This window comes from Myotis brandtii, unplaced genomic scaffold (assembly GCF_000412655.1).
Source record: "Myotis brandtii unplaced genomic scaffold, ASM41265v1 scaffold83, whole genome shotgun sequence".
NCBI classification, from domain to species: Eukaryota; Metazoa; Chordata; class Mammalia; order Chiroptera; family Vespertilionidae; genus Myotis; species Myotis brandtii.
The window spans coordinates 2,467,505-2,494,072 of record NW_005371371.1 but is presented as its reverse complement, the minus strand read 5'-3'; the positions used below and the strand labels follow the sequence as shown (position 1 = coordinate 2,494,072).

General features: G+C 41.4%; 1 protein-coding gene across 1 annotated transcript in view; it reads right to left on the bottom strand.

The window, feature by feature from the left end:
• Nucleotides 1-26,568, bottom strand: part of COL4A1 (collagen, type IV, alpha 1) — a 79,519-nt gene that overhangs the window by 49,009 nt on the left and 3,942 nt on the right. Inside the window, exons 3-10 of the mRNA XM_005884482.1 lie at nt 4,091-4,180; nt 3,865-3,909; nt 2,913-2,957; nt 2,742-2,804; nt 2,214-2,267; nt 2,007-2,033; nt 888-971; nt 739-801 (exon numbers count right to left, since the gene is read on the bottom strand). Of these exons, the coding sequence (XP_005884544.1) occupies nt 739-801; nt 888-971; nt 2,007-2,033; nt 2,214-2,267; nt 2,742-2,804; nt 2,913-2,957; nt 3,865-3,909; nt 4,091-4,180 (471 nt within the window). The remainder of the gene's footprint in view (nt 1-738; nt 802-887; nt 972-2,006; nt 2,034-2,213; nt 2,268-2,741; nt 2,805-2,912; nt 2,958-3,864; nt 3,910-4,090; nt 4,181-26,568) is intronic.

The window sequence follows — 26,568 nt, the reverse complement described above, 5'->3', positions numbered from 1 at the left end:
TACTTATAAATATTTCATACACTTACAAGAACATATAAGACGTTTCATGTGCAGGAATGAGTATAAGAAGAGTTGTTGAATTTTATCCACCCTCAAAAAAGAGTAAATTTAAAAGATAAGCCTCAGGACTCTCAGGCAGGCTAGTGTGAGGATAACAAAATAAGTGCATTATTCATTCCTGGTAAACATAAGTCTTGTTAATATTAACTCTCTCATGATCCCAAATATGTATATGTGAGCAGATGACATCCCCTTTCTATTGAGAATTATCAGCTGTGATGGAGGCCAATGACAGTGATGAGCCTTCTGGGATGTTATCTCTGGGTGCTCAGTTGGCACAATCTTTGAAATACTGTGTAGCTTCTAGCCATCACCTGGTCTGTGTCCTTAGCCCCCAACAAAGCAGACCCACAAGTCCATCTCTAGGGCTGAATCTCCTTGTCCACCTTGAATTCAGCCTCTTCAGGCCATGGATCACTGGCATCACTCACATAATGAAGGTGTTGTCTGTTTGGGGGCTGTCTTGGCATGCAGTGCTATTATTATCCTGTTCCCACAGCTCTGGGAATCTGTGGACCATAAATGCAGCCAAATATTTTCATAAAAAATTCATCCACCCAACCCAAATCAAGGGAGATCGCCACTGTGTAAAGTTTTTGTTAAATTGTATTTGTTTTTACACCTCAAGATAGTTGTTCTTCGAATGACTGCCTCAGGGAAACATCCCCCCAAACTTACTGGTGGTCCGGCATATCCAGGCGGGCCTACGGGACCTTGCACCCCTGGGAATCCTGGTGAACCCTACAATGTATTGAGAAAGAAAAGAATCAAAATGCAAACCAGGAGGAGACTCAGCATGGGATTGTAGTTATTCAGCAAATGCTTACTGGTATTCCTGGGGGTCCGGGAAATCCTCTTTCACCTTTTAGCAGCATCCCGGGCACGTGGCCAAGTATTTCACCAGGATCCCCCTATGTGATGAAAAACAAGACAAAGTCTCGAATACTGGTATTTGTGTAAAGAAACTCAAAACCTATCAAATATTAGGCATGCATTACTGGTATGGAACTAGCCCATGTCTGGGGTTTAGACTCTCTCTAAGCTTGAAATATATAGATTGGCCATCTCCCCATTCATGCTACTCTCTTAATAACCAGTGTTCAGTGCTGCACAGTCAACTCAGCTGCAACCAGGACTGACTGTCTAGACGGCAAAGTGAAAGGATCAATGACACTTCCATGGGACTGTCCCATACAGACACGAGAAATACTAGATCAGGACCCAGTCTCTGGTCAAGAGACTGTGTGACCACAGGCCAGTCTGACAAAACAAGAACTGGATTTCAAGGAAAGTATTTCAAGATGAGCATTTTTATCAAAGCAGAGCATTTTTATGATGGTAAATGTCATGTGTTCACTTAGGCCACAATACCGAGGGGCCTACGCCCCACCGGGACATATAGGAAAATCAAGCTGAGAGGGACCATGGATTGGCTCTGAATAAAGAGGTCGTGACACCAGGATTTAACCTAAGGCAACTGGGGGTCTTCCTGCCATAATTATGGAATGTATAGTAGTGACTCCAGAGTATAGGCAACATGAAAAAGGGTTGTATACGTTGTATATAAGTCAAACCAGATAGATTAAATATGAGACCAACTTGAGTTCTTTTTGGTGGCCTTGTCCTTATGTCCTATGGCTCTGGAAAAGGAGCATCCAAACTGAGATGTCTATGCAGGTAATTAATCTGAACTAGACTCACATCTGTTAATATTTACACTGTGCTGCCTATTCCTGCTTATTTCCTATTAAGACAGTGTACCTATGTCTGAACTTTAGTTTCTAAAATTTAAGTAAATGACTTATATACCCTTTTAATGGAACAGAGTTTAGACAAATGTGTCCATAGGCAATTGGCCCACCAAAGTGATTTAAAGTAAATTTACTTTCACACCATCTGTTTTAAACAGACTTCTGTAATGAATCCAATAAAGTAAAATAATGTACCTTCATTCCGGGTAACCCTGGTGGTCCCTGAAAAAAAAAAGGTTAATATTAGTTTCGTTTTTCTCAAAACATCACTAGGATTAAGATATAAGAGACAAAAAAAAAAAAAAAAAAAAAAAAAAAAAAAGGCGGGCTAAGGAAAGGAAATGAAAAGAGAGAAAGTCTAGTCAAAGAAAGAAATTCTGAGTTAAACAACCTCATACTCACAGGATTTCCAGTGAATCCAGGCAAACCGGGAGGTCCCAGGGGCCCTCGTTCACCCTGAGGGGACAGCAGACAGTCACTCACAAATACCGGACAAGGCAGGTGGGACCTCACTCCAGACACCCTCATCAGTTACGATGTCCTACCTCATTTGTTAATTAACATCATTTCTTAAAAACTGTTGCAATCTGTTACTGAGTGGTACTTCACAACAGAAGAGATATACTTGAAAATATAATTAATAGGGACAGGATTAAGAGCAGCATTTTCTTGTTTGATTTAGTAATAGATTATAGGTAAGAAATACAATATTTAAAGCAATTTTAGAGTAAAATTGTCCAAAAGAGAAAGTCGTAATTATATCATTCTTAAACATTAAATATGGGAAAACTGCATTTCCTAATCACATAAAGAAAGTGTTGAGACAAGCAGCTTTGCAGTGATGGCAACTGAACAACTTGGCCTGACTTCTCAAGATGCAAAGTCAGGTGAACAGGCACAAAGGGAGAAAGGTCTCAGTTTTGAATTTACCTTTGTCCCGTTGCATCCTGGGATACCACGGGGACCTGGGGGACCGTCTTGTCCAGGAATACCCTGCAATTAATAAAGTGAAGAAGCAGCCAAAATTTAAAAACCACCTGATGATGCCATCACTCACATCAAATGTCTCATAAAGGAAGCAGGTGCACTTTATATACATACAGGAATTCCTGGGTTTCCAGGGTAACCGGATATTCCTGGGGGTCCCTGTAAGGATGGAAGTGAAAAGGTTTCCATGAGCATTGGGGAACCTATTTTCCTCCCACTGCACCCACCTAAAGGTGTCTACCCTAATTGTTGGCATTCAGAACATTACACTGAGCAGACAGGGGCATCCTACCGGGGAGGCAGCTGAGGGCCCAGCCCAGGGAGGCAGGTACCCCAGGCTTTCAGAAGCAATTCTCCATGGAAAGCTGACTATGACTTCCTTCTCAAATCAAGGCTGCCCATGCACAATATAACTCTGCCCTCATTTCCTTCTTTGTAATTTCTAGGTGAATAAATAGATAAACATCTACAAAATTCAAATTAAAAGCTCAAACCGTTGGGAAGAAGAATGCATGGGATAAATCAGCTCATTGTGGGGAAGAGACAAGTTCTTTCTAGTTGAAATAGGATCGTCTCCATCACAGAGAGGTCCAAGGACAAATGCACCCACTGGTCACTGTCACACTCCCCTTCAGCAAGTACCAATAGCAGAAACAAACTTTCCATTTTACAGCGCAATTCCGTTTCTCTAATTCCCGTCAGGTATGGGAGTAGCCAAGAAGTGTGTGAAGAAGGAAGAGGAAGTTTAGCTCTGGAAATAGTATCATTTCACTATTAAATGAAGACATGTTTCTCCCACGACTCCCCCAAATTCAAATATGTCTACAAGAATCCTTGAGGAAGGACAGATGGGGGGAAACAAGTGTGAAAGAGAATGAACAGCAGCTCCGCTTATGCACAGCACCAGTGGCAAGGACTGGAGGTCAAAAACAATAAGCTATGGCTTATTTTAAGTTCTTACGCCCTCCACACATGCTGTCTGGGCCCTGAGGGAGAGGAACAAAGAGAACGGAGAGGAAGGGAAGGAAGTCTCCACAGTCATTACCAACGTGACAATTATACTCACTCTTGTCCCTTTTGTTCCTGGCAGTCCTGGTTCTCCAGCATCTCCCTGGAGCAAAACAGAAAAACCATTATAACAAGAATACAGATCAGTGGCTGGGGGGGGGGGGGGGGGGGGGGGGGGGGGGGAGACATATGAAATACTTTCAACAATAAAAACTTTTTTAAAAAAGAATATAGATTATTTCAATTCTACACCCTCACAGCTTTCATCACCCAGGTAAGCTTACCTTCTGTCCAGGTGGTCCCTGTGGCCCCTCAGGTCCTTGCATTCCTGGAAATCCAATGACACCTTGTAACCCTGGGAGGCCTCTTTCACCCTGCGGAGGAGGAAGGAGTTAATTTGGCAGTGTCATTATGAGACCCAATCAGATAAGATTTTGTTACAAAAAGTAGGTGGAAAGAAATTGAAGAAACAAGTTAGGAATCAGTCTCTCTGAGCATCATCCAATAGTGCATAAGTTTACAGTGAGCATCTAAAAAGAGGTGCTGAAATGAATTCCTGTTTCAGGTGGCTTTACTCTTTTTTAAAGGCTGTTTGAGGGCAGGAATGCAATACCTGGCCCAATGCTTTTTTTAATTTTTATTGATTTTTTACAGAGAGGAAGGGAGAGGGATAGAGAGCCAGAAACATCAATGAGAGAGAAACATTGATCAGCTGCCTCCTGCACACTCCCCACTGGGGATGTGCCCGCAGCCAAGGTACATGCCCTTGACCAGAATCAAACCTGGGACCCATCAGTCCGCAGGCAGACGCTCTATCCACTGAGCCAAACCGGCTAGGGCCCAATGCTTTCTATATACTGTATTCTAAGTGCTAAATAAGTTGTTGGATAAATAGATAGCTGGGGATTACTTTTCACTGAATTGATTATAATCTCATCCAGTTAGTGGAATCTTCTTTGGACCAGTAGACCCAGCACTGAGATTTTGTTAGTAGACTATCAGTCAATTTTTTCCCCTAGGTGCCAGCAGGAGCTGGGCAGGCAGAGCTCACGGTGTGAGTTACAGCATGATGCCAAGCCTTCCCTGTGCAATCAGAGGTCTGAAGATGGGCTTTCCTAAGTGCCTTTAAAAAGTGGGTTTGGGGTTTTTTTGTGGGTTTTTTTTTTAGGTGTTTTTTTGTTTGTTTTGTTTTTTGCAAAGGTTGGATCAAAGTTCAATTATGGTTTTTGCTCTTAGGGAGCAAAAATAATGGGAAACATTATTTAAAAATAATAATGAATTTGGACTTTAATGCAATCTTACAATACAAAGTAGGCAGATTAAGTATCAGTGGTTAGTTAGCTGAGTTTTAAAAGCAGAGATTCCAGGCGGGATTTCAAACTGACAAGCTATGCCTTGCATAACACAAACATTTACCAGGAGTTACTTAAAACTCTTTCATGGTTGCAAAAGGAGACAAAGCAAGAACTTTCAAAGTCGTCCTTCTTTCCAAACCACTCGGCCAGTCTGACACTTGCTGGTGAATGAACGGCCTGCTGCGCTTTTAGAAACGCGGAAATGTGGATCTGGACTTAGGACTGCAGCCACTGGGCGTCCATGGGTTGTAGTTTTAATGAGAATGTAGGTCAGGAGTCCAGAAACAGCGAGTAGAGATAATAGTTGATATAATAGTAGATGGATTAAAGAAAATTAAGCCCTATACTTTGGCACACCCCTTTGGACCATCAGTATCCAGAGAATCTACCAGAAAGAAGAGAGGCTGATATGTCAGAGCTGTCAGCATAGGATTTGACCAGAATGCTGGCTCCTCTTCCCCGAGGCCTGTGACAGCTGGGAAAGAAAAACATTCTCAGACCAAGACTTGATCAAAGGTGAAACTACTCAAATAAACTCATTATTCACCTATAAGAATAATGAGATACAGCTGCAGAAAATCCTGATGACAGCAATATATGGCACCTCTTATCATATCAACCTCTTCCCTTTTATTCAGATGTGGGAAAACTCCACCCAGAATAGAATTGAACTGAACTGCAAACAACTGGCTAAAAAAAAAAAAATTAATGAACATTGAATTGCATACCCCAAATAACCTGAGATAGGAAGGAAATGTGAGCGGCACGTCAACATGAAAGCTTTCTAGTGCATCTGGTGGAGTATTTTTAGGACTTAGTTAATATTGGCGGTATCATTATGAGACCCAATGCAGATAAGATTTTATAGTCCCCATTTTAATCATGGGATACATGGAGGCCCAGAGCCAAGACTGGCTGATTTCTACAAGTTTCTCATTGAGTCAGCTCTAAAGCCAAAAATAGAAATGAGGTCAGCCTAAACCAGAGTCCATGTTTTTTCTAGGTCACTAGAGCAAGCTGGTTCCCAGCAAAATATGAAACAATTCACCAACATTAAGTTAGTCCCTTTTATGTCCATTCCACAGATAGGGATATTAGCATCCGGTGCTTAGCCGACCTGTGACATGTCACTGGGTGACCCCTGCATGCTCCTGGGAACTGAATACAGAAATTTCAATTCCCAGTCCCTGCTTTCACCACAAGAGCACATTCTTTCCCAAATGTCACCAGAATGCTTAAGCAATCCATTTATCCCAGGAGTTTTGAAATTAAGTAGCTAAAAAGGAAGTGACGTCTTCGTCGACATGGTTCTTGCCATTTCCCACATGGGTTGTTTTTTGTTTTTTTCTAATCTTTCATTCGGACATAAGTGCACATGAGTAATCTAATGTCCCATTCCCTGTCAAGGTTACTGTGGGCACCAGAGCAGAGCACACAGACAGGAAAAGCATTCAAACAGCTATACAATTAGCTGCCAAATATCACACGCTGTCTGCGGGCCAACTTATTCCTCCGAGCTTTTAGCAAATCTCCACTGGGGTTAGAGGAAGAGCAAAGAGCTGGACCAGTGTGCAAAGGTTACTGGTGCCAGTAGTTTCTGAGCCAGACTTTGCAGCTGCAACAAGCAATACTGCGGCTGCCAACCCCCTTATGTTGGAGTTCAAGGCAGAATGTGCACCGTTAGAAAAAACTGAGAAGTAGGACCCCTTAGTCATCTGTTTCCCCTGATGTCCTAAAGGCAAGGTCCCAAGGACATGGCAGCCACATAATTCACGCCAGACAGAAGTGAAACCCACGCCCACTGTTATCACAGCAATGAGAACTTAAAATGGAGGAGGGGAGGGGAGAGAAGCTTGTAAAATATTGCACAGTTTTGATGCAATGGCATTTCATAGTTTTATTCTTGATTGTCAGTGTCATGTATTGCACTGGTCAAAAAAAGGAATAAATTTCATAGACTAACAGAAGTGATTACTGCTATATTCTCAAATGGTGCAATTCAGAATTTGAGGAGGAAGGACAGAATGCCACCATCTATAAAGATGAAAGAATACAGCCACAGAGCATAATCTTAGTATCAAATCAGCTATTCGAAATTAGGCATGAAATAGTTTCATGCATGGAGCAACTTAAAAATTTTGCCTAATATATTATCCAAAGCAAGGACATACTTTCAAAAAAATCCATAAAATAAGGGAAAAACAGGTTCTGTTATAATATCCGATTATTTCGCTTCCTTGTAAAAAGCTTAGGGAAACATCTTTATGATGGAAATCAAATGCTAGAATATAACCCCACCTCTATTTAAGGCAGAAGTAGAAATACAAAATAAGCGCCAAGGATGGCGGAAGTTGAAATATTGTGAAACTCCTAACTTTGGAGGACGATATAAATACCAATACAAACACTGAAGTTAAAATTTTAACTGGAATAAGCAGTCAACAAGAATCTTATCATCAGTGGTCAGCATGGGATCACAATCTTGGAGTTAAATATTTTAATTTTTCATATTTAAAATACCATGATCATGGATGTTTACAATGGAGGAAGCAGAAGCAGAAATGCCGCCAGACACTGGATTTCCTCCCCGAGGCGGACTGGCTACATGGGCAGAGCCTTGTACACATGCTTGGGTTCACTCACCAGAAAGCAGAACAAATTCAACCAGTGATAGTAATTAGACAGATTTTTTTCTGTTGGGTTTCCCCTTTTAGAAGTAAATACGTTAAAGGCAGGGTATTGTTTTATTCATTCACAGCATTAGGCATAAACTTTAAATTCAATAAAAGTTGGTGCACAAGCCTGGCAGGCATAGCTCAGTGGTTGAGCATCATCCTATGAACTAGGAGGTCACAGCTCGATTCCCGGTCAGGGCATATGCCTGAGTTGTGGGCTCCAGCCCCAGTGTGGGGCATGCAGGAGGCAATCGATCCATGATTTTCTCTCATCATTGATGTTTCTAGCTCTCTCTCCCTCTCCCTTCCTCTCTGAAATCAATAAAAAAATATATATATTTTTAAAAGTTGGTGAACGAATGATGAACCAACCAATAATATAACGTAGATTCTACCTACGTGTCCTAAAGACTTTAAAACATACTAAAATATGATTATTGGGCAGGATGGGATCCCTGAGCTCCCTCCCCCAGTCTAAAGCCCTGTGGGCACCGCTTGAGACTGACTAATGTATGCACCACTGGCCAAAGAAGCAACGGGGGAGAAAGCCACGGTAGGGACATGACACTGGATCAGCTGTTTCTTTCTGTCATCTGGTGCCTGGAGATTTCTTTTTCCAAACAAGGCTGCAAATAATTGAGGGGATGAAAGCGTTTACATTTGGAGCCAGAGCTCACCAAGCATCCAGTGATGAGGAAACGATTTCAGATGACGGGTCACAGTCAATGGGTGACTGCGGAACTCGGCCAAAAATTCCACAAGTCCAATTCCTTGAGCCCAACAATAATCAGACATCTGCACAACCATTTCCTGAATACCAATACTGCTGGGAAAGTGGTGGGAAGGCTACGGTCAGTGTCAGGGGGTCATGGAAAATCTCTGTGACGAGGCCCCTCGGGGAGCTCCATCCATGCCAGAAAGCTTGACATTATGGCAGAAATATCGCCATTGATGCAGAGGAGAGGAGGCGAGAGGAAATACACAGCTAGAACCCCGAAAGGCCCACTTTTCCTCAGAGGAAAACATGAATATTCTCCTTTGTGCTATGAAATGTATAACTGGATTCTTAAAAGAATGTGTATATGTCAACACTACATTTCTTTAATGAATTAGATATAATATGAAGATTGTTTCATGCAACCACTCTACCATTACTAATGTTTTCTGCACTTAACATTTTAATAATAGAGCAGGGCAGAATAATATAATCATGCACAAAAAGCATGGCTACAAATCTTTATCTTATTCCCAAACTCTTCGTTTTCTCTCTCAAGCCCTGGCGATGTTTAGCTTGAGACAGTCGACGTTAGGAATCAAGCACTGGCTCTACACCAAATATGTGGGTATATGTTAAGAGCTTTAGCAAATATATATGGGGGAAGGAGCATTGAAGAGATTGTTCCTAGAAATGAGGACATTCCCCATCTTTACAAATTTAAAAGGTGAGAAGAATCAGAAAGTGTTAAAAAATGAGGGTGGGGGGAGGAGCAGCTAATCTTCACATACTATGAGATCCATTCTCTCTCTAGGAGCCTCTGGAGCCACTCTGCCTCTTCTGAACCACAGACCCCGCCTGGCCTCTTACCACAGGCACCTCGTTTCCCTCCCTCTGACCATCATCAGAATTGCTGTGACTTGCTCCTGAGGCTGCTGAAGCTTCAGGTGGCCAGCTTTGTATGAAGGATGGGACAGACCTAAGAGCTGAGGTTTGGGAACAGGAGCCCAGCTGGATATGTAGGAAGGAAAGCGAAAAGGCCTTTCTGTGACCAAGCCTGGACTTCTGTTTTTGTGCTGGACTTCCTGCCTCAGGGCTGAGTGGAAAATCCCAACCCCTGTGGGTAAGATCCATCTCCTGAGTAAGTCCACCTATGCCCAGCGGATGGGTCACCAGCTTCACACTGCCCACAGACACAGCACAGTTCTGCATCTCCAAGTGCCCAAGTTCAAGGATAGATTTCTATTGGATAAATCCTGACATCAGAACATTATTTGAGCCCTTGATAAATTCTGACACAATTCTAGGAATGTCAACATTGCTATGAAGTTGGTTGGTAAACCTAAGTGCTCAAATCCTACATAATACAAAACGAGCAGAGTGATGGGTACCAAGGAAACGCACAATAAACATTCTTTGATTAACAACATTGACAAAGAAATAAAATTCTGATCTACAAAAATTCACTTTGCTCATCAGTTGGAAGAGAAGATGAATTATAAAGAGTTCTTCACAAAACGGTTTCTGAAGAACTATCATTCAACATAAGAATAACTCGAAAGAGCCCTAAGTGCTGTCTTAATATAAACAATTTAAAACTCTTCCCCTAAAGTCATCTAAAAGCAAACAAACTGCCCAACTTCATTAATCCAGTAAAAACTTTCTAAAATGATAAGCAAACAAGTGCTGACAAATTGTTGGCAGCCACAAAATTAAAATTTTTCCAAAAGTCCCTCGGAACTATAAAAGTTCCAGACATTTCTCACTCATTAATGCTGACTGTCACCGATGGAGGACACACTTTAAAGCTATAAGCAGTAGCAAGGATCTTTAACAGCAAATATTTTCTTTCATAATTTGTCCCCTAATGCTCTTTCTGAAAAAAAAATAAAATACTTTCATTCTTACTCCAAAGCAGTAATCTGTTTAAAATATTTTAAGTATAAATATTGTAGGTCACGCCCCTGAAGTAGTCAGCTTCCCAAATTAGAAAGAAGAAAAATAGTATGATAATGTTTTTCCAAAGGCTTGTGGGTGTATTCAATCAAACCCTGTGTATACAGCTAACCTTTAATCGATAGCTTATTTCCATTTCCCCAACAAACTGCAACCAAATGCAGTGTGTTCTCTGGGAAACATGTGTATTCTTTGGCCTCGCTCTCTATTAACACATTCAAATGTCAATGTGAAGGTTCAAACTTCGTTTTCCTGCAGACACCCCACCCCCTGCCCTATATCCTTTCATCCACATTCGTTTTCTTCTCTGCTTCAGCCTAAGTGCTGGCTTTCAACCATCTCCCCAGCCCAAGCAGTGTCTCCAACCTCCAGCTTCCAGCCCACTTGGAGCTGCTTCTATCCGAGAAACTGGGATTCATACCCCACCCCTTCCATCTCCGAGCACTGTGAGCACATCCACAGGAACTATCAGCTAAACATACCTTCCTTGTGAAGAACTCCTACCCCCGAAATGACTTGAAGAAAATTACTACACCTAATTGAGCCTATTAAATTAAAAGGCAATAAAGGTTAAATGGGCTTTGGGAGTAGCTTCTGTAGGGAAAGCCCCCATGGGGCTCTGGCTCCCTGCCACTAGAGGGCGCTATAGGACTACACATTTTTTTCCAAATTAAAACTCCCCCAGTGGAATGGGAAGTATTCATCTTTTTTCTAAAATATTCATTATGTCATTAATATTAAATATTCAGTGCCATTGAAGATATTAGTGTGGGCAGAGTTGAGAGAAATAAGTTTGATAATGCGTAAAAGATAAAACTCTAAGGGAAAGGAAAAATTTTAGTTAGAATTTAAAATGTAATTAAAATTAAAATAGTAACCCGAATGTCAAGGCTATTAAGTGACAGGTAAATGTTGTGGCCCTAGAAATAATGTGAATTGTGGATATTTTTCAGATTGTTTTTCCATCCATTTTATAAATTAAGAGTACATAAATCTAACAATATGGGGAGGGGGGAGTAAATTCAGTGTTCTAAATGACTGCATGGAAATAGTATAAGCTGAAAAAATAAACCCTATAAGACAGATATAAATATGATAGCAGGGAGGTCTCTAAGAAATTATTACTAAACATCCAACTGCCAGTAAATTTTATTTAAGAGCTTTTCTTTGGTACCTTTTATTACAAATGTATAAGAAACATATACTTAAGGTAATTTAATCCAGTTTCCTGGTTTTCCCATTTGTAAAGTGAAAAAAAATCTGTTCAATCCCAAAAAGGTGATAACAATCTTCCTTGCTAAAAACTCAATTTATTGACATGGAAATCAAAATCATAAATGATCCTGCCTAAACCTATTACCTTACATCCTGCTTCTCATGTAGAGACTGAAAATCATCTTTTAAAGCAGAAAAATCATCCAGATATAAAAGGTGCTTCACTGCAGCTGGGAACCTTACTGTGGTTCTGGAAGGTGGTACATAGGGGGCAAAAGCCAGCTGCAGCTCCGCGTTGGCCCAGCAGGGGGAGCCATGTCTAACACGCACAGAGCTAAATAAAACTTGGTGGTAGCAAAACCACTCAGCTAGAAATAGACCCTACAAGGACTGAACGCTTACAAAGTCGCAGTCGGGCACTGAAAGCGAAGGTGCCTGCCTCAGAGTCCTGGGAATCTGCCTGTAAAATTGTACCTTTCCTCACTGTGCCTTTTCTCTTTTCCATGAAAGTTTTCAAAATTCTATGTCATGACTTAAAGATTTTGGGAAAGGAGAGGAATTGCAATTAAATAAATAATGGACAACAAAATAACAAGAGGTTTGCTTGTTTCTGCGTTTGGACAAGAAAAATATATATATTTTTCTCAAAAACACACTTTGTTTTATTTTCACTATCTCCACACCAGTAACCCTGAGATTTAAAGGATGTGTTCTATCTTATCAGCAAATTTGAGAAACACTAATGAGTGCACAATACCTAAATAAGACTTGGAGGGTTTTCATGTTACCATAGTTGGGGATGTTATTAACTTGAAGTTGGAAACATATCTGGGCGTGTGACAGGGTTCTGGAAGTGTGCGCATCCTGAACAAATCTGGGACACAAAGTCAGGAAGTGCCACAATCTAGGTCATGATTTTTTGGGGTCTGTGCTAACAGAAAAAATAAAAAGTGCAGAAAACATATCCTGACCATAATAATTATAATAATACAAAAAGCATGCAAGATATTTTTCAGGTTTAAACCTAAAAGAAATTGCCAATTGTCAATGAAGAAAAAAATTTTTTTCTTTAAAAATGTGTTAAACACAATTATCTACCAAAATTGAGTTTTATGGGTGCCCTGCCAGGCAGCATTCCTTGGTGCCCAGCACCTAGCACAGATGGCATACAGTAGGTGATCACTAAATACTTTGATGAGTGAATCAGAAAACACAAACTATTAAAGATTCCAAGGAAATAATATAAATCTACCAAGTGGGTGCAGGTTTAGAAATCCTACTTTCAAACTTGACTGCAAAATAGGTATTTTTGCTCAGGGTTAGTGCACAGAGCTTTTGGGAATCTTACTTTCTATGTTCTCACTGTAGTGCCTGCATTGATAATGCCAAGTGGTGGGGAAGGAACCTTTGCCTACAAACCGAAATATTTTGGTCCTAGCCCCAGCACCCATCACTTAGATTCTCTGAAAATCAGGTCTGCCATCTGTAAGACAGTAGGCTGCACCTGCCTCCCGTCCCCGGGCAGGAGTCCTTGAAGGGTCACATTTGATCCAGTACTCAGTTACTTTGCATTGCATGAAATATGAAACAAATATGATGAATTAAACTGTTCTAACTCTGGTTTATTTAAACACAGATAGTTTGCATTTATTATCAAGATTCCTATGCTCATCAACTCAACTGCTTTTCCTATAAAGCAACAGACTATTTTAAAAGAGAATGAGAATGCAGTGTCATTTTTTTCCCCCTTCCCACTGGTCATGACCCATGAATTATTTCCTTCTTGTTTTTGCGGCTACATTTGACATTTGAAAGTAAGAATTCTTGGGTATTTAAAAAATCTGACAGTTTTATGAAATTCCTCCTTTATCTTATGAACAAGGTTTTTTGGTGTTTTTTTTTTTTTTTGGTGTGTTTTTCCTTAATGAGTACTTCTGATATTAGTGCTTTTCAAGCACAGGATAGTCTGTGGATTCTCCCATGGCGGCCTGAGTTGCTGTAAGTCCCCCGCATCACCAACTTCTACCCCCAGGACCTTCTCTTCTTTTTAGACTATCAGTGTCTGATAACACACACATGTTCTGATATCCCCAAATTACTTCCTTACCCTCCAACAAAGTTACTTGGCTATCGCCCACCACTAATCATATTTTCCCCCAGCATGCTGCAATAATTTCAAGACTTCATTTATCATGCTCAGAATCTCAAAGATAAGAACAGGCTCAAGGAGTTATAAAACATGAGCAACCAATGTGACACATATAATACAATACAGCACTGGTGGAGCTTGAGGCTTTGCAAAACCCACTATTAGCTTAGCCTCATTGATTTGAAAAGGCCATGGTCAGCTCAATCTGAATTAGTAACTGAATTTAGCTATTTTCAGTCAATGCCGTTAATTCTTTTAAAACCTATACAGACACTCAAGGAAAGAAATTCAGCAAAATGCTGAAGGGTGTTTTTTTTGGTCAAGATTTTTGTTTCAAAACTGAATAGATAAGAAAGCATGTAACTGAACAATCAATACAAAATAATGGTACATAATTAATACAATAAATAGCTACTTCTTAAATACTTAAGAGTAGCTTTCACTTAGCAGGTATATTCCTTGCACCTCAATGTTACTAACAAAATTCGCAGGCCTATTTTCAAAAGATAATGTGAAGAATATCTCCTGGTTATGGCCAAATTATCAAAAAATCTCAATTAGTAGGATCTTATTTAAAGCCACTTTTTCTATATTTTGTAGAGGTTTTAAAGGTTCAATTTACAAGGTAGTTTCTTGCTTTTTATTCTTACTTACTTAATGCCAATAAACTAAAATATTATGCTCATTGGCTAGAAGCTAAGATGAAGACACAGACAAATTGCATTACAGTTTGTAAATTTAGGAGACAATAACATTCCCATAAAAAAATAGCTTAGATTGTAGAGTTTTAAAATGTGTGACATTTTCCCACATATTCTGTATTTAAATTTTTTTTAATCAGTTAGAGGAGAGAAGACCTAGTGTGTCAGTGTCATTTACAAAGAGAGAGACAAAGAGAGGGAGGGAGGAAAGATACCTTAAGAGAAAGGTCAGGCCACACCTGCTGTCAATGTCCCGCCTCTCCCCACTCTGGGGTCTGTGGCATCTGACACAATGACCACAATGATAAAGGCAAATTCTCTTTGGCAAGAAAAGGCTGACCAGTCAAGTATCCTAAAAAGTGACCTTCCCTGTCTCCTCCCCAGATATAAAATCCCTAATTTTGTGAAGTTTCTGAGCTCCCATAAGAATTCCAAACCAATGGGTGCCCACTCGGCCACCTTAAAAGAATAAACAAGTTCCCAAAGTCAGTGCCTCTCTACAGTGAGAAGCAGCACCTTCTGGGAAGAAACAGATGAAAAGCAACCACACGCCAGCAGTTTGATACTCCACGTAAAAATGCTGCCGTTGATTGTTTGGGTCCAGAATTTCGGAATAACAATATGGGAGTAAGAGGGAGCCAGCTCTATGTCAGGGCTCAGGAGGAGCAGAGTCCTGCTCTGTGCACGGTTAGAGCCAGAGCTCCCTCTGTCCGTCCAGGTTCCCTAAATATACCCCAAGGGCAAAGCCTGGCCACCCTGCACTTCTGGGACACAACCATCTAAAGCAGTGATGGTGAACCTATGACACGCGTGTCAGAGGTGACACGTGAACTCATTTTTTTGGTTGATTTTTCTTTGTTAAATGGCATTTAAATATATAAAATAAATATAAAAAATATAAGTCTTTGTTTTACTATGGTTGCAAATATCAAAAAATTTCTATATGTGACACGGCACCAGAGTTAAGTTAGGGTTTTTCAAAATGCTGGCACGCCGAGCTCAAAAGGTTCGCCATCACTGATCTAATGCCACCCACTGTGTACGGGGTATCCGATGCCAGGAAAACGTGACGTGCCATAAATAAGGAAATAGACACTGCTCCTTAAAGCAAAAGACTCACAACGTAATAACTGCTGAGCAAATGACAAATGATTTGCTTCTGAGATATGGTTACCTACACTCGACTGGAACCCAAACTTAATTATGTGATGGGACACAGGCAATGCCTCAGGAGAGAGGTGCCTGTGTCAGGAACGAAATACTTGACAGCATAGACAATGATGTGTATATTCTTATCTGTCACTGGTGAAGCAAATTACTTTTTAAAATATCAAATTTTAAACTAGACTCACTGAGTAGATTACTGGGTTTGAAGCCTAACTGACATGCAGAATATGTTATTATAGTCATCCCATGTAGACACCTGGTTTACTCCTCGCGGCCCTTCATGTCTTCCCACGAGGCAGAGCCTAGAAGGGAATGCGTCCCCAGAGGATGAACAGCCCTCAGGTTGGGGAATTTAATTTTAAATATTTGAAAGGTAGACACTTTGGGCTAAGAATATAACCTCACAGAGGCAAGTAATTGAGATACGAAAGGAAATGAATGGTATTCCCACAAATATTTTCATAATTACAATCTATTTCTCCCTCCTATTCAATTCTTGGTACTTACCCAAAAGTAAGACGAAAGAAATGACACCTGACCAATTGTCACCAGGCCAGGGGCAACCATCAGGGCAATTGTTTCAGAAAGTCAGGCACGATTCCAGTGAAGTTATTTAATACTAGCTCTGCCCTCCCAGTCCCACAGAAAATTTCAGAAATAAAATATGAAGAACTGAATAGATTTGTAGATGGAAAAAAAAAAAAGACAGTGAGGCAAGAATCACAAAAGTTCTCAGCCATAATTGTTTCAACTCAGGGGAGAGAGACCAGATGGCAATTGGGACGCAAGAAACTTGAATTTTCACATCCGCAGGCTTGGAAAACGAGTGTTGAAGGAACCTGGGAGAATGCTGCTGACTCATAGTTCCTCTTTTTCTCAGCATACATCATTGAGAAAGTATTCAAGACTGAGGAAATGTCTACTTGTAAAGCAATAACCCATTATGGGCCTGACCTTCCTCCGCTCCAGATTAATGGAGCGCTCTGGCATTTATTGCATACCACAGCTCCTCTTGGAAAAATAACATTTTACTCTAGAAAGGTCGGCAAAGCACAGCACTGAAGTACCCTCTTGCATTTACAGGAAGACCTGAAATCAGAGGATAGACGGCATTTAGTTTGGAAGTCCAAGTCATTCCTGATGCAGGCCTTCAACTTGAAATCGGAATGTCTAGATTTTTTTCAGATTGAGAAACAGACACCCAATCACAAGGACACGAATAATCGCAGCTGTCATCCATCTTCAGCTTTAGAAGACAAGTATGTTAACGCGTGTCCTACGCCCTAAGAAGCAGTACAAGATAAATCCCATCCTCACGTAAGCTCCCAAGCTCCCTGTCCCCCTCCCACCCCGCCATGATGTCCACACTGCATGTCCCTCCACTCAGACCGCTGCCTCTGTAAAAGTCACGAGAGCTCCTCACTTTCAAGTGGCTGCTAGCTCCACCTTGCTGGCTCTGATTCTACCCTCTCTACTTGGTCCTCCCATTCTCCCTGCCCAAGTCCCACAGCAGCTACTTCAAAAATTGCTGTTCCAGAAAAAAAGAAAGAAAAAAACAGGCTTGAAGCCAGAGGGCAGGGAGTGGTCCCACCAGACAGCAGGGTAAGGGGTGTGGGAGGGTCCAGGAAAAAAAGTGTGTGTGCACGTGTGTGCATGTGGATGCATGCCTATGTGCATGAGTCTGCAGGCATGCAAATGAGAGACAAAGAATGTGTGTCACAAGAGATGTGCCATGAGATATTGGAAAGTAAAATAGGTTTACCTGTGCAGGTGAGCAGAGAGGAAGGCAAGCCAGATAACTAATGGGAAAGGATTAGGAATTTGCAGTGGGAGGAGGATAAAGAGCTGAATTTTTTCAAAGAAAAAGGGGTGCAATATGGATCGTGCAGCCAAGAGTGATGTCCCCCCAACTCGGTCAACACTTAGGGTGTTGACTGTCAGATCTTCAGAATGCCCTGCAAAGCCAGACCACCCTGCGAGGCAGTGGGGGCATCCACCCTGAAATCTGGCTTCAGCTCATGTCCTCATGGCCCTGGACCCACAGGGCTTAAGGAATGAGTTCTCAGCAGAGACCAGCAATCGACTGTCTATAAAAAAGAAAAACATTGCCCTACTTTATGACTCCCCAGTCATATTTCAGAATGCTATTATTAGCCTTTGCTGGAAGTTTGCCCCAGCCATAGATTACTTCTGCTTTGGCAGGCCAGGCATTCAATCAGCTGTCAGGTCACCCTCTCATGCAAAGAACCGTGTGTCTCACATCCAGACAGGATGCAGCGCCCAGGAGGCTAGGATGCCCCCACTGGGTCCTTCTGAGACGGTGTGGTCACCGCCTCCCCAAGTGCTCCCAGGGCACAGCCTGTGTGGTCTAGAGTCCGACAAGGTGATGCTTGCTCTTCACCAAGTGCCTCTGCGTAGCCGAGACACCACAGCTCTGGTCCTCCAGCTCCTTATGGGGAGAGGCGGAACCGAAAACTCACCGCCCACCTCAGCCATGGCAGGAGGGTAGCCGCAGCAATGTTTACAAAATGCCATGGACCAGGAGAAAAGGTGCAGAAGAAAACATGTCATTCCCCGGCCGCCAGGGTTAGGAGACAGGCAGTCTCGGAATAAGACTCTTCTAGGCCTCGACCATGAAATTCTGGTAAGATGGGAGAGAAGAGGCCCAGCTTAAGAAACCGGCAATTCCGAGGGCTTAGAAAGATACACCTTCTGCTTTTTGCCAACCAACTTCACTTTCATGAAAATATGCTCTTTAATGATTTGGGATCTCTTGTGTAGAAGTGAGAAGATAAGTTTGGGGCAAAGGGGCAGAATCGTCCATGGCAGTTTCCCATCCCCCATCAGGGCAAACATGATGAAAATTAGGGAAACAGAACTGGGGGGCCTAACTCACATGCCCTTAGTGTGCTGAAATTTAGGTCCCTGACCCACAACCCCAGCCCAACTCTGATCCCTACGGGGCTCATTCTCACAGCACTGCCTTCTTTTTATCCCTCAGGGTTCAGTGCTCAATAGGGAGTCTACTGATGCTGTTTTCCTGGTTTAATGTTTCCCTCTGCCATGGGGTTATCTACTTGTCTAGCTAACCACGGCCTAAATCCAAAAGGAAGAAAGGGATGGAGTGAGATGGTGGGCATCATCAGCTCACTGGATCTATTACAAATAGCTTTAATTCCTTTACCAATCTTCTAGGGAAAACTATTTCAAAAACCAAGCATTTAGCCAGATTTCAAGACCTCAGAATCCACATCAACTGAAAGCCTGGGATTTCGTACCTAGAATCAGTCGACTAACATATGGCCCTCACATGTTACAATTGAGGCATCCATAAAAAATTACTTAGACAAGTCCTGGGATTTAACCAGACAGGTATAAGAGTTTCAGCTCTCATTCATTACCAAATGCATCTTTCACCTCTGTCGGTTGGCATGGAAGCATTCTGGATGGCACAACCTCACACTGATAAAGGAGAACTCCCATTGAAGGAATAATTTCGTGACAGCATTGTAGAGATGGGCCAAGAACCGTTATTAGCTCCTCATGTTGGATTTTCATGTGAAGAAATCCAGAGTCAGCTAATTTGGTGCCAGCTAAGCATTATACCTTCATGAAACTCTGTGGTTCAGCAATGGAGGCAGGCTAAACCTCATGGACACGGTGTTGGGTATACCTTTAACACATCTAATGGGTTTGCCAAAGGGGAAAGAAAACAAAGGGGCACCACTTCCCCAGGCATCTGGTTAGCTCCTTACCTCTGACTAATTCTTCCTTTGTTTAATTGCACATTGTGCTGAACCACTTCACAAGCATGCGGGTTCTAGCAATACCATTTTTACGGGTGCAGCTCTCCACGCCCACACTACATCATTATCGCCATCATTACGTGCCGTCTGGAAACCAATTCTGAAAGCTCATGATGTGGCACCAACACACAGGAGGGAGAGCCAAAGGCCCAGGGTTGGTTTTAAGTCTTCCATCTTGAATTAAAACATGCAGGCTCATTTGGCTCCTTCTAAAAAAGAAAGCTCTATTCCTGCCAGCCAATATTTTAGGATCATATTTAGAAAAAATAATTTTTTCCCTGTGAATAGTCAAGATGAGGACTGTCTGGGTCCAGCATCACTGATGACAGTGTGCACTCATTTGAGGTGTTCTGGGCTTGAAAAGTCACAGGACTCAATATTCCATTCAAGACATTTCATTTTTCTACCCCTCCTTCTAAACACGGGGTGTGTGTGGGGGGGGGAATCAACTCACTCCCTAGCCAGCTTGGCTCAGTGGATAGAGCGTCAGCCTGCGGACTGAAGGGTCCCAGGTTCGATTCCAGCCAAGGGCACATGCCTGGGTTGTGGGCTCGATCCCCAGTAGGGGGTGTGCAGGAGGCAGCTGATCAATGATTCTCTCTCATCACTGATGTTTCTATCTCTCTCTCCTTCTCCCTTCCTCTCTGAAATCAATAACGATATATATTTTTTAAATTCTTTAAAAAAAATCAACTCACTATTTTTAAAGCTGCTCTTGAGGAGGTACGTTCCAAATATAGTTGCAAATAAAAAAATGTAGATTTTTATCATTGTAATCTATCCTACGTTTAACAGGTCTCAGACGCACATGGCAGAGGAGCAAATTTTGTGTGATGGAGAGAAATAAGATGAGATGGAAATTGGGAGAAATACAGCTCACTGTCGGCCTGTGGTATGGGAGAGTGTATATTTCAGTGACATCTAATGGTGAGCCTTATGTGCATAGTAAGATAAACCACTTTGCATAAATCCATTTCTAGTGGCTGTCCAGGTATGTTGTTGATATTTTGTCCTTGAATTCAGGCATAGATTTTTAAATTCTTTGTTTTCAGAGAGCTACCAAAAAGGCAAAAGTAGGTGAATGTGGAAACCCATATTGATTCTCACCACGAGACTGCCAGATGGTGATTCATGTCCAATATGTGGAAATAGGAAATAGGAGACATCTGGAAAATATCTTGGCATTACAAGACACCACAAAAAAAACATGGATTAACCCAAATAACCAGCTCACATGCCACCGGGTCCTGCGGTGAGCGCCAGTGGCCCCCACAGTGGTTAAAGTAGACACTCGGGAGGGCTTACATCCATGACAAGGCAGAAAATCAGTGACATTTCTAAAAGGTTCCCTTTTAAATAATATCTAGAACAAGAAGAGTTGGCTGGGGGAAGAGAGGCATTTGGACAACACTTATAACTGCATGTATGTCAGGAAAAGCAGATAACAACAGAAGCCTGCAGAGGTATTTGCGATGTTAGGGAAGTGAATAAAAGGAGAGGTGGTTTCCCTTATATGTTAAGGGGCAATGATTCTGGAAATGGAAGATAAAATCATGTTGACTAGAAATTGGATGATGTTTCCAGACAGACCTCCCAAGTGAGTACATTACATTTTCCCTCCACCAAAAGCTTCCAAAAGCTACAAACACACTTCCTAACAGTGGTGCTGTGATTCTCAAAACATCCTAACATCTCTTTAACTTAGGTTCCAGGAGAGCCTCTGTCCTAAGTGGACCAAGCCCATTTCCCTGGTCTTCTAGTCTTCCTCTGTGAATTGAGAGTCAGCCCGTCTGTGCCTATGCCTTTACGTCTAGGCATCTGTCCAGGACTGGACCAGCAAGCAAACTCTTTCCTCATATTTATCACAACTTTTCAATTCAACTACACACAGATGATATTTTAAATTTCCAAGTTATTTTACATATAATATCTTCCACTTGATCCTATGGGCAACACTAGAAACTTTGAGGATCAAAGGTCATTTCCCTTTTTTTTATAGGTTAACTTGATCAGAATGACTTGATGAAACACCCTCAGCTACCAGATAATGGGACTCACACTGGAATCAAGGCCTTTACTCAACAAAATATTCTTTTCCTGAAAGCTGTTCCTGATTTGAGAAATAAGTGGTGTCTGTGATCAACTACGTTGGGGGAACTGTACCCAGAAGGTTCAGAAGCTTCTCAAAGGTCCTAGAGTGGAAGCAACAAACATCCACTTAGCCATCACTCAGTGTTGTGCAAACTTATTTGTTCTTGGAACGCTCTTCCATATTCCGTCCCAAAAGAAACATCTACTAACAACCCCAAAGTGGTCTGAGGACCACAGTTTGGGAAGGGCTGAACTAGACCTGTCTGACTTTCGTGAATGCTCAAAATACATAAAAATAAAGATATCCAATCAGTCTCACAAATATTAGAAGTAATTTCAAATACACTTGATGCACTAACTAAACAAATCTTAATTTTATTAAATAAGCCTCCTAATATTTTATACTAAGTAGCAGCTTTTACTACATTTTTACTTTATATATTTCACTTCTTGGAAGTAAGGAAATGGAATTTCTTTTGAAATAGACTAGGTTTTGAAATTTTCACTAATTTAAATGTACTACAGTGCCTCTCACAGAGTAAGTACTTTATACATAAATTATTGTTCTTAGTAGTAATTCACTATTAGTCCAAATCAGTTCAGTGATCCAAAGTTTCAAAGAGTCTACACAAAAATACTTACTTTCAGGAAAAAAAAATTAAATATCCAGGAAGAAATACGACACCTTTAACATTCAAAACAATGGTTAATATAATTTAATGTATGGGGAAATTTTTTCAGTATCCTGATAAAAAAAATAATAGAAAGATAATCTTGTTCTTTAATAATGCTTGAAGACCTTAATCTATAATACACAGATACTAAGAATAATTTGGAATGAAAAGAGAATAACTACTTGATAAATAAAGTATAACATACAAAGCACTGTTCCTGTTAATGATATAGTCTTTGACTACGTCCAGAATGGATCAACTGCATAGCTATACTCGCCTCCTGGGAAATCAAGAAAACATGCCCATTAAGTAACAAAGGTGCTGCCTTGTAAGCAGAGTGAGAAATTCCCTACAGGACAGAGTATATGCCAGGATTTCCTGAAGGAAGGGAGTGGAGGGGCTGATCCTCACTATGTACGTGCTCTTGCATCTCTTGAGGCAAGCCTGAGAAATCCTCACTTCCGCATGCCCTCCACTCAGGGTTTTGTTCTGAATGTTGTACAGAATAAACATGCCCTGAATGGGATGGAATAAAAGCTGGTTGTTCTGGGCTGGGCTTCCCGTGACCTCCCTCAGGTGGGGATGGGGCTCAGACTTGGCAGATAACCTATGATCTGCTTCATATCAAAGACAAGGTGGCTCCCTGTGGTTATTTGTTTAACCAGGTGGAGGCCCTAGTGGATGCTCCCCTAGAACAGGAACTGGGAGTTCTTCCCATGGTCCCGGAGGAACAGGCTCATTTCTTTGTGGTCCTCCAGCAACCCTCCATCACTACCCACTCAGAGAAAGGCTTCAGAAGGTCTGTGTGCCTTGGCAGGTGGGCAGGGATCAGCATATACACCATAGATTCAGTTTTAGAGCAGCAGGAGCTTGCTCAAGACTCGAGGATACTCTGAACGACAAGTTCATTGTGTTGATTCTCTCAGATCTGGATCTTCTTATCTTGAAGAATGGAAATTGATTAGAGCTATGATAGCACTTAAATCCCATTACTCACATCTCATTTGCTATAAGAGATTGGGCCAGTGCAGTGGCTCTTGATCCAGGCTGACTTCACTCCCTGCTCTCCCCAGCTCCCAGGAGACATCAATGGGGGAGGGAGGGTGCTCCTGGCATCTGGTGGGTAGAGGCCAGGGATGCTGCTAAACATCCTGCAGTGCACAGGGCACTGCCCACAACAAAAACATTTTTCTATCCAAAGTGTAACAGTGCCAAAGCTGAGAAACCCTGGATTAGTAAAATGGGCATAAACATAATAAGCATAAAAAGCATTCAGTACCATGCCTGACCCTAGGTAGAAGTCCAATATACCAGTACATCAGTCCCCTACTCTTTCTTGCTCTGATACTCCAAAGCCAGGATTTTTGTCTCCTGGCCAAAATCTGTTGTTTATAAGCAGGGGCTATAATTTAATGTTAACATGCAGACAGACAGGTGTATATGTAGGAATGATGTTGAATATCTGTTGACTGTGTTAATGTATAAAGGAGCTAAATAGCCAGTAAAGCTACAAATCAATTACCATAATAAGAGAAAAGAGTATCCTGCACAAACTTAGTGCTAAAGCAACATTAACTTCTTTCTAGATCTCCAGGGCCAGAAACAGAATTACTTCCAGATTGGCCAGATTTCTCCAACCCTTTCAAATCAGATAAGGTACACATTTTAGGCAAAACGACAGAAATTCCATTTTTGAAGTTCTCTGCCTTGAATGCAGTCTGGGACTATACTCTCTGATGACTCTATTACTGCTGTGCAGACCCGGCGTGTGGAGAGGGACTGCAATTTATAAACCATCTAATTAGTAATAACAGAATAATGTGCTTCTTTCCCACGTTGTTGGCAGGGATCTGGATATCAGCAGGTTAAAGTATTCTGAGAAGATATGAGATACCCACGCAGTTCCCACCATCCGTTAGAATCACTATAATTTTGGTTAATTAAGACTCTGTGCTTCCAAGACTGTGTGGCTTGGGAATGTCCCTTTCAAGAGTCAGGAACTATCAGACTTTTTCTATGGTAGCATCTATCAACTGTCCACAGAGATGCTTTCTCTGATTAGTGTAGTTCAGTTCAGCATGTATCTTTATGCATATGTGGGAGAGGTGACTCTATTCTATATCCAGTCAACAGATATTCAAGCAAGTCTGGTGAATTAGTGAACACAGAATTTGCCTGGATCCTATTTGTCTAAGAAGCTGTCTCTATCTATGGTTCTAGGACCTAGAACCTGGGTCACAGGGATCACTCCCTTCTCAGAACAACTGCAGCATTTGTTGGCTCTTTCATTTCTCCTAGAACTTGATAATTCACTCTTGTTAATTGATTTCATGTGCATATGCCCTGCCTCTCTAGTTTAACTTGAAGTTCCTTTTTTTGGACACTCCAGGGTCATAGAATATAATGACAGCTTTACACAAACATGGACTCCCATGGTTAAAATACTTGAAAAACTTCTTATGCAAACTCTATTTTAGTAAAATATAGTTAATTTCCAAGTATTTAGCGGTAACTTCTGGGAAAGTGTAGCCTTTCCAATCATCTCAAACAATTGAGAAAATCAGGTTATCAAGCAAAAGAGGAGCTTAAACTTCTGGCTATTTCTGAGTAGACAAGCATTCAAATCCCTAATCAGTTTAAGCAGATAACATTCCTACACTGCTGAGGCCTCAGGAAGAACACAAAGCCATTGTGTACAAACCCAAATTAATTACCTAAGAGAAAACATCTGAAGAGATGAGTGGCCAGCCAGGGAAGTAGGAAAATAAACAGTTCAGCAAAGACGCTAAAATCCAGTGAAAGACTCATGAATCTAACTGTTGAACTCAGAATAAGGTACCTGGTATTATACTGATGACTATGAGATTATAAATTGACCAAGGATCTGCCGCATTAACGTTTACTTAGCTCTCTGGAGAATATAAGTCATTCTGTCAATTAATCACATCTCCATGGAAAGCAGGACTTAGCCAAAAGAGATTTGGCAATTTGTACTGGAGATATTCCAATTTCCACTGGTGGATTCTAAACAGCCAATGTATCAAAGTGTTTTTCAAGGAGATGTGGAAAAGACATGTCTCAGAAACAATGATTTCCAAATTTCTAAGGCAGTAACCCTCTGTCCCAGTTGAGTAACTTTACTTCTCTCTGGGTTATGTGACTCCTATTATCCTATTTTTTCATACAAGTCAAAATTAATTTAATTTGTGGATATTTGAGAACAGCAAGAAAACGTCTATGAGAATTAAAGACATTTGTTAGTAGCTCAAAAGTACGTCTGCAATTTGAACCACTAGATTTAAATTGTGATTCTAAACCCTTTATTCATTTTGCATTTACACCCAATTAGCATGTCTAGGACTTGCTTTGAGAATGGGTTGGAGTTGGTGGCAGTTGCAAAAGACGAACTTCTCTCACTGACCTGCCAGCCAAGAACAAATTTCTTTGTTGCCTGACCTTGGGAAGAGAGAAATGGAACCAGATCTGAAAGCTCAGTCAAGCTCGAGGTGTATCACATCATTAAACTAATTATTTTAACATCACTTCCAAGACAATTAGTGGAAGTTTAAAATTTCCTCTTTCCGTGGGAGGAAGGACCGCTTCCTTGCTCATGTTATGTGAACCACGGGACCTGAAATCTTTATGCTCAAGGGGACAAAAGTTAGATCTCTGATTTTGTTAAAAGGATATAATTCTAAATCAGTTAGCTATGCCCCTAGATTTCAAGAGGCCTTCTGAATCCATTCAATAACTAGTCTTTGAATGAATTTATAGCTTCCCCAGAAGTTAAATAGTCTTTATTTTACAATAACAGAAAAAATTTGAAAATGGGCAATAAAGGAGACTGTTGAGGGAACAAGGTCAGGCCAGGAAAGATCCAGTCGGCCCTAGATACTGGATGTCTGATTGACTTTCTAGGAAGTACAGAAATCTACACCTTCTATCCAGTCCCAACAGGAGCTCTGTGGTTCCCCAATTTCAAGGCTTAGGAGGTTGCAGCAGCAGGCTGACCTGAGCCCTCCTCACAAGAAAGTATCACCATCGAAGAGCACGTCTTCTCCCTCGACACTCTCCTGCCCTTGACCTTTGCAAGCCCACATGGAAGCAGGGCCCGCTGCATGTCTCCATGTCCCGATACACAGAGACCTGGACCAGAGGAGAGGAGAAGCCACAGCAAGGGTTTCATCAAGGCTCAGTTTTTTTGTTGTTGTGTTTTTTTTTTTTGTGTGTGTGTGTGTGTGTGTGTCTGTGTGTGTTT